This window comes from Parus major, chromosome 17, assembly GCF_001522545.3.
Source record: "Parus major isolate Abel chromosome 17, Parus_major1.1, whole genome shotgun sequence".
Taxonomy (NCBI): domain Eukaryota; kingdom Metazoa; phylum Chordata; class Aves; order Passeriformes; family Paridae; genus Parus; species Parus major.
Window position 1 is genome coordinate 1959926 of NC_031785.1, and position 20370 is coordinate 1980295.

A 20370-nucleotide genomic window follows, 5' to 3' on the forward strand; every position below is an offset into this window, starting at 1 on the left:
AACACCTGAACACCTCAGGAAAAGCAGCAGAGCTTCCCCAGCTCTCTCAAATTATCCTTGATGGCTGAGCCATGAATATCACTGGGAAAAAGAGTGTGGGGAGGACAAACACAGCCTATTGCTTATCAGAGTGCAGTGCTGAGGAAAAGTGACAGCATGGAGGAGAAAGGGAATCTTGTTTCCATGGCAACTAAAGTTTGAAAAAAAGTATCTAGGAATCAATGTCATCTTCCCATGTGTGCTCCACCCAGAGCCAGGAACCAAAGTTCTTTAGCTGCAATGTCCTGAGTCCATGCAATCACCAGCAGAGAATGGAAACAGACCTGCTGTTCCAAGCAGCTGCACTTGGTTTGGAACAACAGTGTCACCACCTGGAGAAACAGCCTCACACGAGGCAGCGTGTGGATTTGGAGGGGAAGAAGAAACCTCCAAAACAACTTCCAAACAATCAAGGGCCATAAACTCCTCCATATCTGCTGAAGCTCAGCCACTTCCATGGGATGAACAACACAGATGAGATCACTGCCAGCTGGGATGGGGCATCTCTCCCACGATTTCCTGGCACAGGAAATTATTACCAAATTATTGGTAATAATTATTACCATTATTACCTCATTATTACCAAAGTCCACAGGTGCCATGTGAACCATCTGCAGTGAAAGACCAAGAAATTATGGCTCAAAATATGTTCTGGCAATTAAGGAGAAGTGTTTAGTCTAAACTAGAGAAAAAATCTGCCTCAAAAACAAAACTTGGTAGACACGTAGTGAAAACTGCTCAAGGGTGAACTGTGGCAATGACACAGATTTCTATGAATTGAAGTGCAATGAATTCAGTATTTAAGCAAATACTGAATATCCCTGAGCTAAAGCAGTACAAATCCCCAGTGAATGAAGTTCAGAGATGAAGGTCCTGATGCAATGGGCACTCATGTTCCAGTCTCCAGGAGATTCAGATAATACCTTCCACGCTTTGACTTGTTTTCTGAAAGCACAATGTCAGTGCTACTGAAAGAGGGAGAATGGAATGTGTTTATTATCCTACCTTTCATATCTGCAGGACAATTCTTTATCTGTGACCCAGAAACAAATGAAAGGGACACTGTCATGTTGGATATTCTAATGGCCCTCTTTTCTCTGTGCTACCAGCAATGTGAGAGTTTTCAGTGCCCAGAGGTTTAAACAAATTGTAGCTTTTGTTTGTTTACTTTCTGCTTTCATTCACTCCATAGAAATGAAACCAGTCAGGTCCATTTGCCTCCCTACAGCCTATCAATTAGTCCAGGCTGTTTGCACTTGGGCTTCCTGGGAAGAGACTGAAAAACTATCAGTTTTTTTCTTATAGTAGCTTTGAAATGGACATTTCTGTTCAAAACATCCTTTGGAGATGGAAATCTCTAAAGAATGGATATGGATCCAAGTATGTTGCTGAAAAATCCAGGGAGAATGTGAGATTGTTTCTCTGTCTTTGTGGGGGGAATTCAAACAAAAATACACCAGAGCACCTGAGTGTATATTGAATTGGTAAATTACCACAAAAAATGCCAAACAAACCTGTTTTAGAGAGTAAAGGCCAATCACCTGGCTGGTTTAAACCACTTTCACCATCTAGAGTGATGCCTTTTGTTTCTTATGAGATGACCAGCAGCACTACTACATAGCCCCAACTGCTTCATACAGATTTTGAATGATAGGGAAAGTGGTATAATCTTCCCAGGCCTTAGTTTACCATTTATTTTCAGGCATTATGGTAAATTGCAACCCCACAGTGCCTGCAAGCCTGAATTCATTCAGATTGGCAGAACACTTTAACAGCTCCAGATGAAAGGTGCTACAGAAGTGCCAAGTACTATCACTGTAATTATCATTCAATATACACTGATCAAAAGAATGAAATGTGAATTAGCATTTCCTATTAGCCCTACTTACTGCCTAAATGTTAAATATTCCTCCCATGGGCTCTCTCCATGAAAACACACAGGAGCTGTTGGTATTTCTCATCTGGCTACAACACTGCTTCCCCAGGAGTGGAGGAATGGAGGGATCTGAGGAGAGTCATGAAATTGGGAGAACAGCACAGGTTTGGCCACAAAAACTTGCTCAGGCTTTCTGGGGAGAGGGAGTTTGGAGCTGCTTTCTCACTCTCACTCCTTCCCTTCTCATTCCTGGCACAAGGAATCTGTCCCAGTCCCAAGGATTTTCTGCTGTTCACCCTGGGACCTTGAGCCCTGCTCGGAGTCACGGGTTTCACACAGCCCAGAGGGATCGGTCCAGTGTCCTCAGAGGCTGAGAAAGTGTAAACATCTGCAGCAGCTGAACAAAATCGATGGAACTGTGCCAATTCAGACCCTCTGCAGAGCCAGGAAACTTCCTGAAACATTTGTTTTCCGCTTTCCCACCCAAGAACTACACAGTATTTGACTTTATCTTCCCCAGAAGCACAAGTTTCCCTGTTTATGCACTGCCCAAGCTTCACACAGGAAGCAACAAGGTGAGCTCCTAGTCCAGAACACATTTCCATGGTGCTGGGGCACAGAAATTCACTGCTTTGTGGCATTTCCCTCTTGGTGGAAGCTGCAGGTTAACCCAGGGGCTCTGCCTGGGCACTGTGAGGATCCTCACAAGCCTCCTCCAGATGGAGCAGCACCAGGTCATTGCCATCTTCTCCTCACTGCCCCACCAGAGCCAGCCCTGTCCCGGGAAGCCTCTGCTGTCCAGCCACCCCAGTGTGGCAGCAATCAAATGCAGGCCAGAACCCCACAAAAACTACAACAGGATCACTTGTACTTCTATAGAGAAATGGCCTCAGTGTGTGAATTAAACTGTTGATGAGCCCTTATGCTCTTCTTTTCTCTAAAACTGTCCTTCAGACAGCTGCAGGCTCTGACAAAGAGACCTCCCTGGAACATACTCAGTTCAAAAGGGGAAAAAATCCATACCCTGCCTTGCTGAGCCCCTTTCAGTGAAGCAGGTCATAGCACCATGTCTTTTATCCTGTCATTCTTGTCTCCTGCTTGATGCACATCATAAATCCTCAGTGGTTTGGACTGCAGCTCTGTGCTGAAATCTGACAGTCCTTCCTACCTCTGACCATGCTGTCTTCCAGTACTCCCCAACTGGAAATTTCAGATTTACTTAAAAAATAATCAAGATACAAGGTCAGACTCAAAAAATTAAAAATATATTTATATTTATTAGTCAGATTCACCTTCCAATCCCTGTGCTAGGGAGCATTGAGTGGGGAAAAAGATTCCCTTTTTCAAAATGAAATTTATCTTTCATACCTTAACTAGAATTTATGTCATGTCTCATAAAGGAAAAGCAAAAAATTAAAGATCAAAAATACTCACAGATTTTAATAAGATGACTTAGACAAATAAGGCAGAGGGCTCTAATTCAAATAGCAAGCAATTGGAAATTTGACAATATGAGGTGCTGGCAGAGAAAGTAAAAAAGTTGAAGCAATTCTGCCCTAAGAACAAGGACTTGGGAGTCCAGGAACCCTCTTACTCATTTTCACATTACAGCATCAATTTGGAGAATATTTAATTCTCTTGAAACTGAGGAGGATTTCAGAGAGGTAATTAGGAATAGCTTAGCTAGTGGTTAACACCAGGATTGGGAATTAGAAATGAAGAAATTCAGCTCAGGATGTATTTTTGGGCTTTGGAGCACGATCAAATTTAAGTTAGTTAAGTTTTCCCTCCCTCAATTTTCCCAGCTGGAAAATGAGGGTGGTAAGAATGAACCACCTTTGTGGAGAGCCTGGAAATCCATCCACAAAGGATGCTTAAGGTACAAGGTCTGGGTGCTGGGTACCTGAAAATCCCTCTGAGGGCCAGATGAGCCCTCCTGATTTCTGCCAAGCAGTACCAGGGAGACTGGAAATAACTGCAAAGCCTCCAAATGACCTCATTTTTCTTCCAATCCCTAAAATGTTCACAACCCCAAAGCTTCCAAGCATGGCCTATTGCAGAAGCAGTGACTGAACTGACAGATACATTCTCCAAGTAATTTCCATATTTCTTGCTGCCACTAACGCTGGTTACCCAAAGTCAGTTGCAGCTGACAGTTTAATGATAATGGCTTTATGTTTATATATCATCTGTGATAATGTTTCTATTCTCTTTAAATTCAATCCCTGCAAAAGGGGCACTTTAATGTATGCAGCCACAGACCAAAATGACAGTAATTTTCCCTTTGAGCTGCAATGGTTTAGTAAACAATTACATTTCAATTAAATAGGGGTGATCATGCCGAGGGAAGTGCCATTCCACTCTCCACATAATACAGGAACATAAATTCTCCAAAGTCAAATCATTATAATATAATTTACATGACTGCCTTAAAAAAAAATTAAATGGAAAATAGAGTGTGTATTATACACATGCAAAAACTTGGGGGGAAAAAAAATCTTTCAATATCTTGTCCACAGCAGCTTGAACTGGGATCCCATTATTTAGGATTATGTTCAGTGAAGAGGAATGGCAGAAGGGCTCTTCACTTTCATCTCTCCAGGAGTTTCCATTTACTGCCATTAGTATTTAATACTTCATTTATCAAGGATTAAAACCAGGATTGATGGAGGAATGCCGTAAGAGTAGCTTATGATGGATCACTGCAAATTCAGCTGTGTACCGAGCCCAAACAGGCAGGAAAACTGCAGGAAAACAAGTTCATGATACAGGGGGAAGAAAAACTGTGTTTTGGGGGGGTTTTTGGAGCCAATGTGGCTTCAAGCAGAAGAAGCACTAAAGTGTTTTTTGTGCTCCTGGAAAGCAAATGATTAATGCTAGAACTGAGGAGTAAAGGGCTGGAGAAAGAAATCCTAAATTCTGTCTAGTAAAAGACAGAATACAGATGCTTCCTCAAGTTTTTTGGCAATTTGGATTTTGCCTGGCCTGAGGTATTTTCCTAGCAAATGAAGTAAATTGGGCTCTAACAGAAGGAGTCAATAGATGGCAGTGCTTGATGGGATGGGAATGAGTCCTCCCCAGTGAGCCTCAGCAAATCCTCCCCTGCACCACTTCCCTGTAAGGTGGGCACAGAGAGGAATTTCATTGGCACTCAGCAGATTTTCCAGCTTCTGGCCCCTGAGTTTGTCAAAATACCCCACAAATTTCAGGTTTAACCCATCTCACACCTCAAACTATTGGGATTCAACTCAGAGAGGCAAAATGCTTCTCTAGATTCTCCTAAAAGCAAGGCTTTAAGCACAGCCATGGAGAAGGGACACGTTGGTGTCTCCAGCCCTGCAGCATCACCAGCTGCTGCCAGCTGCCCACTGCATGTGGAGATTAAAATCTAACACTTGGCTCTGAGAGCAGGCTCAGGACAAGGGACCTCAGCTCAGGGATCACTTGGGCTGGAGCCTCGAGTTTCTCATTCTGCATCAGCTCATACAGAGCTCTGAGAGCATGGAAGTGAAGGGAGGGATTTACATGGAAAATAATTCTTGTACAGCATGAGATAACCAGGACTACAGGAGATTTTTCCAATTTTAAGAAGCTTCATTAAAAATTTCTTTTAGGAGAGGGGGTAAGAACAGTTAAGTCACATATTGAGATATAGAAATCTGAAGACTTGATTTTCAAGGTTTATATTCTATAATTTAAAAACTACCAGGAGCTCTTGTTTTCAAAAACCACAATGCCCAATTATCTGTAACCTGCCTGACAGACTTCTGTATGGGAACAGAAGTCCCAAGGGAAGTTCCCAAATTTCCACCCTAGTTTGCTCTAGTTTTGAAATGAAACAAAGCAACTGGGAGTGCAACACTGCCAAAATAACTGAATCCAATGGCTCCTGAGCTTCCCAGGCCCTTGGAGACTCAACAGCAGAAGGATGGAGATGTCAGGGAAGAACAATCAGCTGTAAAATATGAAAAGCTTACAATTTCCAAACCTACAACAGCAGGCTCAAAAGTAATAATCCCATTACCACTAAACTAAGGCACTAATTACTATTCCCAGTGGCTGGAGTGGACTGACTGCTAATGTTCCTCTGGTTAATGAAGGAAGGTGAGGGAGAATATATTTCTAAAGTCAGACATCTGCTGAAGGCTGGGCAGCCGCACCAACTGTACCTAATGAAGCCATTCATATTAATGCAGTGACACTCGGAGGGGGAGCAGGGGAGAAATGAGATGAGGGTGGATTTGAACTCAGAGAAGACAAATGTCATGTATTACCCGTGTGATGGCTGCCCTTATTTAATCCACACTGAGTAACAGAGCTGCTCAAAGCAAGGAACTGCATCCCACAGCTGTTCCACCACCAGGGGCTGACCTGCTCAAAGCTGAATAGCTTCTCAAAAAACCCAAAAAGCAGGATATATGCCATTGGAAAGGAGTAAACAGCTTTTTATTTTCTTTGACTACAGGGACACTAAGAAAAATATTCCCAAATCCTCTGTCCTGTAAAGAATCCAGATTTTCCCATCATGTTTTGCCATTTTCACCAACCAGCAGTAGTTTAAGGTTCAAGGATACTCATTCACTGAGATCAATAGGTTCTGATGGCTGGAAGAACAATTTCTAGAACTAAAATAAACTCTTTGTCCAAACTTATCATGACTCATTCACCAGGGCAAATGTTCTCAGGTGAACTGGGTGTGCTCAGATTATTTTCTTTCAGATTGCACCATTGTCTATCCTTTGAAGTTCTGGTTCTGCCTCCCTGAGTTTGGTAAGCAGCAGCTGAGTCTGTAAAGAAGGTGTGGCGTGCAGAGAAAACCTGGAGCAAACCTGAGCATGGAGCAAACCTGCTGCAAGACCATTTATTTGTGTGTTCTCTGAAGAAAAATAGCTGTGTGCAAGGAGAGCCAGCCCAGACACCTGATGTGTGCAGGGAGCAGGGAGGGGAGTGTGTGCTCACACTCTTCACACTGTGCTGACACTGGGCAGTGACAGGCAGGGCTCAGCACTGACACATCCCATTCCTGGGGTCCCTGCTCCTGTCTGCCAATGGACACAGCACTGCCCTTCCCATGAAGACCACTGTTAGTCATGGTAGTGAACAACCAGTCACATCTCAAAGCTCAGGGACTGAAGCCATGGAAAGAGTGGATGGCTCCTGCAGGCTCCTGCTGGGACAGGATCCCAGGCTCTGGGCAATCCCAGCTTGGCAGGTGTCCTGTGAGTTAATGACAGGCTCCTCTAGAGGAGATTTTCTCTCTGTAGGAGTGTGAGCACACACTGTGCAGCTGCAGACAGGTAAATGCACCCAGGAATACACTGCACCAGCACTCACCTGGGAAACCTCTCCAGGAAAGTCTCCCAAGCTCCAGACTCCATTCAAACCCTACTGCTCTACCAGGATACATCTGACAGCTGCTTGTTGCTAACAGTATCTATCAGCACCCCACTTCCCTACAAACAAGCACCCAGTTTCACAGCAGCACTTCTCTCAGGGTGAGCAGGTTCCTCTCCCCTCTGGCAGCCCCCCAGGCTCTCTCTCACGAGGACCCCACTGCTGAAGAGGGGAGACACTGACCGTGACCCTGAAGGGCGTGGTGGCCGCGGGCTCCATGCTGGGGTTCTTCTCCGAGATGCCGCTGGGCATGCTGCGCCTCTGCCCGCAGCGCTCCGGGGGGGACTCTGGGGGACACAAAACAAGGGACAGTTACAAACCAGCAGCACAGGGAGCCCAGGAAAGCCAGCAGGCCGTGCAAAATGTGGTGTCTCCCCCCGAGATGTCCTCGTGAATGAGCCAGCGCGACGACCCCACGGATTCCACTCGCATTTCCCTGGGCTGCCTGGAACAACATTCCATCAGCAAGACTTTCACCTTCAACAATTAGCATTTTTTATACAACTGTAAGCTTCAGATAATGCCTGACAGGTTGGCATTATCATTATTTCCAGTCTGCAGATGAGTAAACAGAAACTGTATTGAGATGAGTGAGAATTATATGCAAAGTACAGATTCGTGCACTCGTGGATTTGATCCTCCTCGGGGAAACTGCTAATGGGGTTAGAGGCACAGGATGCTTAAGCTACCTCTCTAATTCCTCTAGCAATTTGCTTTGGAACCAGGAAAAAAAATCATTAAATCCTGCTTTTGCTAAAATATAAAGTGAGGATAGGAATACTTACCTCCTTCCCCATTGGCAAGGAAGGGAGGGGGCTGAAAAGGCAAAACAAACAACTCTCCTCAAGACTGAGGAGATTTAGAAAGATGTTAGGACAGGTCAGCTACAGCATTGTAAAGTGGTCTTTCCTCAGTTTACAAACCCTCTTTGAAAGCACCATGGAACTCAGAAAATCAGATTTATTTCCAAGCTACCATTCAGTGATGCTCAGCCCTTGTAACAAGTTTCCCTTCCCAAAACCTTTCCAGAGTTCTCCTTAGCCAAGCATTTCCATGGAGGTTGTCTCCTCAGCAAAGTTCTGCCCTTGCCAAGGCTGACTGTAAGAAACAACTAAGACCAGCATTTTCACCCAACAATTCCTGAGATGTGTCTTGAAGTATTCCAAAAGATCAGACTGAGATTCCAGCCATGGATGGGGTGAGGTGCTGGCTCAGTGACATCGTCCTTGGTTGCCACAGAATCTGTGTGAAAGCCAGCCCAAACCAGCAGCTCACTGCCTTCCCAACTTGCAGCTGAGCCTTCAAATGTCTGGGGCACTTTCTCTGCAGAAAGCTGCACTTTGAATCTCAAGCAGTAAAATCCTTTGGTGTCATCTCCTCTCAGAAGATTCAGGCTCCTACCCCATTCCTTTGAGCTTTCTTTTGTTTTTGGACTGTCATAAAGAAACTACTTGATTACAGCATTTGGAAAGTGAGCTTGAGATGACAACTGAAGAAACTGCTTTGCATTTTCTTAATGACCGGAAAAATCAACATTGTTTAAAGCATTTCTCACACACCTGGCTAGAAAACAGGAACAATGACATTATGTGAATGGCAGCTACAAGAAATTATTTTCACCACGTGCTCCCTCCTGGCCCAAACACTGCTCAGCACTGAGGGAAAGCATCTGTGTGGGGTAACAGTCCCCCAACTTAGCTTCTTTCATCATCATTAAAATATCCCCTAAGCACAGCCAGCAAACATCAGTGTGACCCCAGACCAAACACAGAGATGGCTTGACACCTAAACCCTCCTGTAATTATTAAACTTATGAAATGTTTGGAGTCAAATCTCCATTTTAGCTTCTTTTAAGCACTGTGGGTTTCACTGCAGGAGAGACACATTACAAAACCCTCTGTAAGAAACCAGAAATAACCAGAAGTAGGGGTGGGTGTGGGTGTTGGGGGGGATGTGGGGGGAGCTGTTTGTTTTAAAGGTTAATAAAAATAGCTTACAGGTAAATTAGTAACTCCAGGAATGTACAGCAGAGCAGCTTTACATGGTGAGCAGTATGAATATATAAAAGTTTAAGTGCCCTTTTACTTCTTTGGGGCTGGAGGCACCATCTGAGGCTGGGTCACTCTGCCCAGGGCCTGGCATCAGCCACGCTGCCACAGCAAGCCCAGGGCCATGGAAAAGAGCACTGTAAGCCAGTAATAAAAACTCTCCACAGTCACTAGAGGCTGAGAAAGAAATGTCTTAATTTGCAGCAGAAGATATTTGGGTTAGGCACTGGAAACAGTCCCATCTTGCCATGGACAGTTACACCCTGGAACTGACTCTCCAGAGAGGGGGAACTGTCCCTGCCCAGCGAGGTTCAGGGACATTGGGCTTCCTTCCCTGCCCTCTCCTGGGGCAGACAGATACCAGACACCTCCTGAAAATCCTTCCAGCCTTATTTTCTGTGATTTCTGTCCAATTTACCCACTTGTGCATAAAATAAGCAAGCTATAAGAGATCAGATACAGTGTCTGGTTTTGGCCTTTTCTTCCCAACCTCTCCTGAACTTCCATCTCTGTCTGAACAGATTTGGTGGCAGTTCTGTGTCACCTCTCAATAGCACAGAGGGCCCAGGGCTCACCCATGTTATACAACACAGGAGAGAGAGAAACAAACAACAGGGCTTCCTGCTTTTCCAAATATTTCCAGAAGGCTGCAATGTTTTGGGTTTCCCCCTGTGCAGAGTAAGATCTTCAAAGAGAAAATTCCTTGAAATGATCAAGCCCCTGAAAGCTCTCCCAGGTTATCCCCAACACATTGTTGGCTGTGGAAGGCACCAGGAGGTTTCTAAGTTGAACATATCCCACTGCCAAGAGGATATACAGCACTGCAAACACTGCACATTAATTTAGGACCTCGAGCTTATGAGTATTTCTGAGACTCTTTCTGTACAGTAATAAACACATTTGGTTTGTTAACTAATTCAAGGCACTGGAACTGACAGAATAATTAATCCTCACTCCACTCTGCCATGCCTGTTTTTCATGCTGTGGAATCATCATGGAGCAGCACAGCAATCTCCCCAAGGCTCCAGGGCAGCAGCAGAACAGGCTGTGAGCAGCTCCTGGCACCCAAACTCTTGTTTAACCCACCCAACATCACTGGCTCCTTTGACTCCACTTCTCAGACACTGCTCCAAGCAGGCTGTTACGTGTAACAAACACAAACAGCTGTTACTACTGTTTACTTTTCACTTAGCAAGTGAGGTGTTCTTCCATTTGCATTACCTGCTTCTGTGAATCCCACCTAGTCCAAGAGTTCATCAGGATTATGCTCTCATTATGGAGAATCAAATGCATTGAGTCCTGTTTGCTCATCTCTCTTCACACTCCCCCCCTCTCACACAATTCCAGGGATCAGCCAGTGGAAGAGACAGTGAACAAAAGCAAAGTGAGGCCGCTAGAATGAATAACAACAAGCAGGCAATTCCCAGCAAGTTGATTTCCTGATAAGAACCTGCTCCAGCTCCAAACAAGAAAAGGAGGTCCAACCTGAGTGCTGGGAGAGAAGTCAGCGAGGAGAAATCATCTCCCTGAACTCACCAGAAGGAAGCCGTGCTGGTGAGCAGCGCACATGCCATGGCACTGGGAACGAGCCGGGAAGGAGAGAAGGAGAGGTGATGACTTCATCAGAGGCAGCGAGAAAGAGAAGAATGACTGGAATGCCAGAGCAGGCAGCAGCACCGGGAGACACGGCAGGAGCGCAGGTTCCTGCTCCCACCGCCGGGACCGGCCTCTGCAAAGGAGACTTTGGAGCACACTAAAACTTCTCCAGATGGTCTGGAGGTGATGCAGGAAACTACGAGCTCTCCAGAACCAAAGGCGGTGGGAAAGGTGCCGCAGGCAGCCCTGGAGAGGTCAGGCTGCTCCCGAGCTCGGCACTGAGCTCCTCCCTGTCCTGCCCCACCGGGCACTGCCCGACATCGCAGCTGCCCCAGCGCTGCCAGGGTGGAGTTTCTGTGAAACCAGAGGGAACAGGAATTACCGGTCTCCTGCTCATACAATTACAGGTCGTGAATTAATTTTATTGCTTAATGAATTTAGGTGTTATTCCTCTAATTTCTGCATTATCTAATAAGTCCTTATTACAAACCCAAGAGAGGAGAGGAGGAGGCACGGTGACAGTGATTTAACGTGGCTCACGGTAGTGTTTACGAATTAAGAGCAATCCCTGGAGAACAGGTATCTGTAGTGTCTGTGTGATTCCACATACTCAGGAGAGGCTGCAGAAAAATCTACATTTCAGACAGCTTTGGGTGGCCACATGAGCCCAGGAGAAAAGATGGATCTTTAGTCTGAATCCAAATGGGGATTTAGAAGGGAATAAAGGCACTTTTAAAATGCAGGATAGACAACAACAGAAAATAATAAACACTGAGCTGAGCCAACCTTCCCCATCACAAGGCATGAAGAACTTTGAGTGGGAAGCAGAGATGCCAAAATGTCTGATTTCCAGTGACAAAGAAGCTGTGAGAGGTTATGAAAGCCCTTCCTGCTCCCATCAGCTGGCCCAGGAATGCAGCTCCAGGGCCACCTTTGGTTCAGTTACCTGCAGAAGTATTTACTGGAATGTACCACCCAGAGCCCTGCTGATCCCTTACAGCAATATTAGAACCACACAAAATTAATTAGAAGCCAAACCTTTATTAGGCAATAAAATAGACTTTTAAATGAAAACGGTCATGAAGCAGAAGTTGAGGGCAGGTGCTGCTGCCCTCTGAACAAGCAGATGCCTCTGAAAGCAAAGCTAATGAACACAGAGACGGTGTTCTCCAGGCTAAGGGAAGTCGTGTCACCCACACTTCTTATGTTAGAATAAAATTATTTCTTTTTGCATCTTAGAATTTCTGGCTTAAACATTCATAAACTTCCATAAAGCCCAGCAATCCCCCTGGCTGTACCCACAACTCTTCCACATCAGAATCACTGATTTACTCCCCACTCATTTCATGCTCCAAGCAGAAATAGTTTCACATTTTCTCATGCTCTCATGACCTTTCCAGACAATTAAGGACACTGTTTACAGAACTACAGCTTGCAAAAACCCCTCTCCCTTATCTGTTTACACACAGAACAAAAAAACTGGGATCATTACTTGTCTTCTGGGTTACACTCCGGCACAAAATACTTTGAATTAAACAACTGAGTCTATGCCTACAGTTAATGCTCTACACCAAACTGATCCAGCTCCTTACCAGTACCTTTGTTTCCCCCACAGGTGACTTCAGTGTTACAAAGGCATCACATTCAGCGTGTCTCTGGTAACTGTGCCCCTGCCTAAAAGCAGCAAAAGGCACCTGAAGCACCACTCAGAGCCACACAATTCTCTGCAGCTCCAAGAACGGTGGCTGGGACAGTTCTTGGAACTGTAAATGGAAGAGCCTTGTTAGAAGTGGCTGGAATACAGAAAACAAATCCCAGAAAGCATCAGAACACACTGGTTCTCACAGCTAAAATCTGTTACCATCTTCCCTCAAAGTGGGACTAAGAACTCCTGAAAGAAGAGCTTTTTCTTTGTTAAATAATGATTTGGAGAGACACTGACCTTTGCCACGGCACGCTGTGCTCTTTAATGGATCTCCCCTCATCTCTGTGTCAGGTTCCTGGATTTAATATCCCTCATCCTGCTCCTGAGCTGGAGCTATTAATGGCACTAGGGAATGAATCTAGCACTGAAAAAAAGCTCTGCTATTTTCCTGATTACTTGGTATGTATCTATTCCTCTATTTTCTCTATTACCCAGTAAGAGAACTCTTCTCCCAGCAGCTGCCACGGCGCTTTTTGATGTGTGCAAGCAGCAAAGACTCTTCTCTTGACTTTCTGCGGGCTGTGGCTGCCTGGTGCCTCCTCTCCCCTGGAAAGCTGAGGTGGGATTTCCATCCCTGAAGCCGGGATCGCTGCTGTGCCCTCTCGAGCAGCGGGATGTGTGTGACAGCCGCGATCCCAGTGCCTCACTAGATGGAGCTGGAGGCCCTTGGCTGGCCAAGCGCTCCCAGCCCCGAGCCCCGAGCTGGAATTCTCCAGCTGTGGTTTGGCTGCTGGGTCACTTGATGGTCAGTGGAGTTAAGAGCGCTTTCCCCGCACTTTTCCTGCTCTTTCCCTGCTCTTTCCCTGCACTTTTCCTGCACTTTTCCTGCTCTTTCCCTGTTCTTTCCCTTCTGTGGAGCCATCCCAGCAAAGCCGGCCACTCTGACAAATGCCCAGGGCAAGTCCTGCTCCCCAGAAATCCAGGGGGAACACATCCTTTACCTGAGGAGACAGATTAAATGTATTTCTCAATGAAAAATCCCTCTCCAAGGGTAAAAGGGAAAGAAGAGAACAGCACTAATGGGAAAAGAAAGCTGAGGTATTTCTCATTTTGAGGGGTCTGAAAATACAGCAACTTCTGAATGCTACAAGCCTGGAGACCAGATCAGATCCACAGCTGCAGGTCCCCAGACCTGGTGCCAGGGAGAGAATATAAGGCATACAGAATATATAAATATAAATATAAATATAAATATAAATATAAATATATATATATATTATATATATATATATATATATAACCCTCCCTTTCTAAAGATAAACAGCAAATAATGCTGACTGAGCAGCCTGTAGTACAAACTCCGTTTTACTGTCTGGTATTTTTTAACTATGGTATGTGTATATATATTTGGTATTTTTATTCTTTCTTTATTAGTCTCTGAAATAAAATATGTATGATATTTATCTTCCTCTGCTATGATATCCACAGAACAAATTCCTCCTCTGCTAACGGCATATCATTAGGAGCCTTTTCTCCAGGGTGAAATTGAAATCAAGCTCAGACTTAAAAAATACATCAGAAAAAGCTGAAATTCTATCCTGGTTGTGGGCCAGATCGTGGTGACTGCCAATACCTTGGTTAAAGTGGAAAGGATGATAAAGTGAAGTGGAACATCAGCTTCCTCCCATGTGATGGTAAAGACAAGCAACACGGAGTGTGGAGAACAAGGAGTCAGCTCTGGGGAGATTTAAATTAGGCTCATCCATCATTGCTGAACCTTCCTGCAAAGATTCTGCTCTGTCACCACACGCTTTCTTGCAGCACTTTATCCACAGAGGCAATCTGAGGGCAAGGAGAAACTTCCATACTCTGCAATTCCGTCCCTGTCACTGGAGGTGTCACCTGGACACACCACCCAGGACAGGGCTGGGGCTGTCCCCTGGCTGAGGCTTGGGCAGCTGAACTGAGCAGGCCAGAACAGCTCCCTTCACATGAAACACCCTCAGGAGAAATGAAAACTTCACACAATTATTTCCCAGGCCATTTTTCCAGCCGTGCATGGTGGCTGCTGGAACAGGTCTGTACTGGTAAATGCAAATTAAATAAATAAATACTTAATTTATAAGCATGATTCATCAGAGGTTTCATCTTCTACAGCAAAGAAACAGATGTTCTATTGATGGCACTTCATTAGATAGATAAATGGGGTCACACACATATCTCTGTTCACATCCATCTGCATAACAGACCAAACATTAAGATTTGAATTTCACATGGTGCATGTGGCTGTCAGAGCAGCCTCAATGCCCAGAGCCAGCTCACCCACCTCAGATTGCCTCAAAAGCCAAGGAACTCTGCACAGGAAAGCAGAAGGTTGGAATTTAACACTGGCTGTTTAGGAGACAGTTTCACTGGAAGAACAATTCACAGAAGAATACTGGATTTTCAGTAATGAATGGCAGTGATTTTTGGTGTCCACCAAAATACAATCTCTGTCACGAGAAAGCAACTCAAAGCAACAGTGACAGCAAAGTCTGGAACCACTGTTCTTCCCCAGTTCAAGGCAGGGAGGGTTAGGATTGGGGACAGGGTTAGGGATAGCTGAGAGGGATTTTCTGGTTTTCCAAACGTTAATGCAGGAGGCCTCAGAGTTCCCCTAGCAAACAGAAACAAGTCTCCTACACTTTAATATGCATTAATAGAAGATAATCCTTATAGGAAGAGTATTATTTTTTCCCAGATGTTGTGCCTTTGCTGTGTGTGGATGTGAGTGTGTGCACAGGCAGCTGTGTCAGGCACAGCAGCTCTGCACACCTGGACAATGTACCCTGTGCCCAAAACACTGCTGAGAATCCATCCCTGCTCACTGCTGTTCCCCATCCATCTCTCCTCTGCCTGCTCACCCTCTCTCAGCAATTGTTTCACTATTAGAAATTGTGGAATGTAAATCCTAATTTATTGTGACTGATCCTTTTATTTCCTCTGGGGGTGGGTGGGTATTTCTGCTCCTCTCCCACAAACCTGCTCTGCAAACACTCGCAGGTGGCAGCTGCACACACTCACTCTGCAGTTTCCAAGCAAACAACACCAGTGCCAAGGAGAGACAAGAAATGTTAAAAACCAGTCGTGTTTTCACTTCCCAACCTATTTTTGAAACAGGAGGGAGCAGGAGGATGTTCTTACCTACACCAACACTGACATTTGCATTTGCCATCCTAAAAATTATGCCAGATCTGTGTTGGAATTTCTCCTTCCACTACTGCCCTGCAGCCACTCTGAGGAGCAAATGGACACTTGAACAGCAACACTGCAACCCTGCAGAACAATTCAGCAATTTAGTGACCAACATTCACCCTCCTGGGGAGGTTAATGCACCCCACCCCACTCTCTGATAATTCATTTTGGTGTTCACCCAAATTTTAGCTGATCCTAGGAGCTGAGTTATGTAAATGAACACCAAATGTTCTCACTTCAAACACACCAGCCCCATCAAAATGTGTTCCTGTCTAAGGATATAAAGGTAATAATTGGTAACCTTTGACTGCTAAAAATGTAAAGGGAAAATATCTTTCATTTAAAACTTGCTCGTTTGGTTACCATGGACACTGCTTAATCATGAAGGATGACTATTACTTGTTCCTATAGAAACCAAGAAGCTTAAGAAGCATCCTGTAATTTAACTCCAGATGCCAAATTTTACACCAGTCCACCTATTACCACATTTGGGTACTTCAGAACAAGCCCAGGCTTGATCTCTGACTCTAAAAGAAATTCAGTGATGCAGAAATGCTGTAAGAAACCAAAAATATGAGCACATAAGGTACAAAAGAAACTTGCACTTCACATAAATTGGTTTCTTCAAAAGGAAACATTAAGGGCTCAGCATCTGAGGATTCCTCTTTCAGTGCAAATGTTAATGAAGCAAAACTTTGGTCGTCTTTATTCCTGTCAGTGTTCTCCAAGTCCATACAATTGCAGGGCATGTTTTTCCTCCAATTGAATGCTTCAATGCTCAACTTAAGATGAACTTCTGGAGCGGTGTGAGATTCTGGGATTCCTAATGAGCCTCTGGGAGCCGCTCGTGGTCCCAGCCTGGCTCTCCAAACCAGACCTACAATAAAAACATGCCCTTCATGCAAGGAGAAAAACAATGGACAGCACAAACTTGCAAAATCCAGGCTATGTGTTGCTCTAACCAGCCTTTTAGAGTTTATGCTTTTAGTAAAACCACAACAATTGTCTGGCATTGCTCATCACCTCAAAGCTTTACCTTCAGCACCAAAGAAACATTAGTCAGAATATTTCTCTTGTGTAGGTCTGGGGGAGAAAAGCTTCCAGAAATTACCTGTGGTCACTGCTCCTAGACCCTCACTGGCTCTAGATGGGAATGGATTCACAGTTCTCAAAAAGCCATCCATTTTTCCATTCTCTGACTCCCAAAGGGGCCAGAGGGAGCTCAGTGTAAAAGCCTGACCCTGAGGCTGCACAAACCAGTGACAGGAGTCAGGAGTTCTGGGGCTTGTGCACCTTTTTTCACAAGCACATACACAAACACACAAACAACTGGTGTCTGACTCAAATATTCTCTGGAGTGCTGCAAAGGAAAGCAAACTATCCTCAGTAGTCTGAGCTGAAAAAAGCAAAACTGATAAAGCCCAAATGAGAACGTTCCCTGACCCAGCTCGTTCCCATCCCTATTGAGAGCAGAGTGAATTAAAGGATTAGAGAGTGCCTTCAGTGCAATAACTTAGGGGATTAGTGGCACACTAGAAGACCTTCAAGGGAAATACAGGTTTAAAAGCTTTAAAAGGCAGCTCTGTGTCTAAATTGTTTGGACTGCCACAGCTGTAAGGAGACAAACTTACTCTAATACATGAGTGATCATGAAAAGTCTGCTGAAACCCCTCAAAGCATGTTTTTGGAAGCAGTTCTAGTTTGGACTCAGACCAGGGTTTTTAACCTCTTTCTCATTTAGTACCCACGGCTTGTAGATAAAAACTCATTCTGCATTACTTGAGAGCAAATCTGCTACTTAATTCCTTTCAGAGCAGTCAGCCCCTGTCAGGGACTGCCGGGAGGAGAGGGCTGGAAACAGATAAAGGAAAAGTTGAGCAAAAAGTGACAGTGCTCCTCAGAGATTCCCACTGGGATTTCCCAGGGGAACTTTCACTGCTTGGTTCATTTTTGATCTCGAACACTCACTGAGTGTGGACATTCCTGCATTTCTGACGTGTCTGGAGGAGGTGGGGCAGGTCAGGGATTGCTGTAGGAGCAAAGGGAGTCGAGGCACTGCTGCCACCTCGCTCCTGCTGAAGGGTCAGTCCAATAAATTTGCCTGCAATAAATTCACTCTAAATTTTTGCTTATTAAAGGGATTCTGAGATTTAAGCATTGTTTAATATCAAAACAATTCCAGAATTCCTCCATCATGCACCACTTCCCAAGTCATTAAATTTATTCTCCATTTTTACTAGACAATGAAGCATTGAACAAACACAGCAAAGTCTCAGCTGGAGCACTGGTGCTAAAAATAGCACAGCTGCCAGTGAATATTTCCTATAAACAGCACAGCTTTAAACATTTTGCATATCTTTTCTATGGGCATCTGTCAGCCATGCTGTTAAAATTTCAATGAAAGACTGCAAGACTTCTGTGGTGAAACAGAAAATGCCACAAAAGAGACTTGAAAAACAAAGCAATGATCATTAAAAAGTGCAAAGCAGGAAGGTCTCCTTTTCCTGGCATTTAAAAGACGCCACCCTTGGAAAAAAAACAAAACCCAAACCTATTGCTAATATTTGTTACTGGGCTCCTCACTTGCCTGCTCCCAGCCCTTAAATGAAAAGGGAAATGAAACCTGCAGAGGTGGAAAGGGAGAAATTCCACCTGGCATTCCTTGTCCAACATCATTTTTTGTCAACATGCTGCAGAACAGATTTTCAGCTAGGAAAGATTAGTGAGAGGTGAGTGCAATTTCAGTTGGCTTTAAATATAATAAAACCTCCTTAGTTGTTATGTCACTCTGGGACATGCTGGGACAATTTTCCAGTCTCTGCTTCTCTGTCCCAAGCGAGTGCCTGAACCTCCAAAGTATTGATTATTTGGGTATAAGCTGATCTCTCTATCACTTAAAAGGTTTTGATTTCATCAAACAGAGAGAGAAAGCCTAAATTCCAGCTGTTTTCAACAGATGTGTATTTGAATAGCCTGTGCTGAGAAAAAAACCCAGCCTGACCTTGGCCTCCCAGCTCAGTGTTTGGTGCACTGAAATTCTAGGTTTTGCTGAAGATCAGTCAGTTTTCTCTTCACAGCAGCCATCAAAGGAAAGGAAGAAGAAAGCCTGTTTAATAAAAGTCCTTTTCATAAAACACCTTGAAAAGCATCTGTGATAAACAGAACACAGAGCAAGACATTTATGTCCGGGGCTGAGGATCAGGAATGCTAAACCTTCAAGATCAGGAACTCCAATGTTCTCAGATTCTCAGGGCTTTGATGCCAACTGATTGCCTGCAGAGTTTTACACAAGAAAGCCCTGAAGCCAAAGCTGCATTTGGCTCAGAGATGGGACTGTGAACAGAGCACCGAGAGCGGCCTCTATCAGCAAAAAGAATTTTCAGAACATTTCCCACTGACCCCCATTCCTTCATCATGTCATGAGTAAGGAGAAGCAGAGAGAGATCCTGAAGAAAGCCACGGACCCAAGTGCAGCCACAAGCAGGTGCTGCTGTCACTGAAAATTCTCCTTCTCCCCTCTCTGCCTCCCAAATCCCTTCCACTACATCAGATAGGTCACCTGGGAGTAATTATAATTACTGCCATGATTCCTCCTGCAGTACCACACATCTCTGAGCTGAACAGATGGTCCAGGGGTTCTGCAGGTAGTTTTTTTATCTAACTGATGTTTACCTGCAGCATGTCCTGACTCTTTGTGGAGAGCAGAGCTGGGGGTTTCAGGCACTGTCCTCATTCCAGCAGAGATTACCAGTGCAGTGAGGTCTGTCTGCTTTACCCACTCTCAAGCAGCCACGGTTTGAATGTGCTGGAGGCAGGATCCCATCACCTCCTCCAAGGAGCCTTCCCCTCCTGCTCGGCTTTGCCCTCCTCACCAGTGTCACAGTTCAGATATTCCAGCCTGGGCCTCCCAAAGGGGCAGAGTGACAAACACGCTGAAATGTGATGAATGTGTTAAAGGCACCAGGGCTGACCAGAGAGCTCCAGAACAGAGGATGCCATCACATGAACCATTGAACAAGCTGCTGTCACTGCCAACAGCTCAAAGTCCTGGACATTTTTCCGCACACTGCAGCAGACTGGCTCCATCTGGAGTCCCAACACAAAGCTCTCCCTCCTTCCCTCAGATCCTTGCATAGAAAATGCAAATTCTGCTCACTTTGCCCAGCTGAAAGCACCACAGCACTCTTTCCTGAGGGAGTGGCTCTCTCTGTACCTCAGGAAGCCAAATCCATTTCCCAAACTGGGTCTCAGCCCTCCCAGAGCTGTGCAAACTGTAACCACAGCCTGACCTTTCCTGCTGCTCCTGGGGCAGGATGAGCTCTGTCCCTGCATCCAAGGGCTGCCAGCAGCAGCAGCAGTGTCAGAAGGGCAGGTGTGGGTGGGTGGCATTGCCACTGGAGGGAGAGTGGGCTGTGGCAGTAGATAAATACATGTTTTTAAACAACTGCTGTGTGTTCAGAGCCTGGTGAATACAGAGGGGGCTGGAACAGGGCTCTGGCTCACAGCAAAGGCAGCACCTCAGACTCCTGGGCACTCTG

The 20370-nt window shown here is 45.1% G+C and overlaps 1 protein-coding gene across 8 annotated transcripts in view; it reads right to left on the reverse strand.

Moving 5' to 3' along the window:
* DAB2IP (DAB2 interacting protein) overlaps positions 1-20370 on the reverse strand; it is a 156794-nt gene that overhangs the window by 101918 nt on the left and 34506 nt on the right. For 7 of the 8 annotated variants that reach the window (XM_015644695.3, XM_015644696.3, XM_015644698.3 and 4 more), the window contains exon 2: positions 7493-7596. In XM_015644695.3, the coding sequence (XP_015500181.1) occupies positions 7493-7596 (104 nt within the window). Of the gene's footprint in view, positions 1-7492; positions 7597-10893; positions 11066-20370 lie in introns of those variants that run through there. The other variant, XM_015644703.3, reaches the window with a different exon arrangement.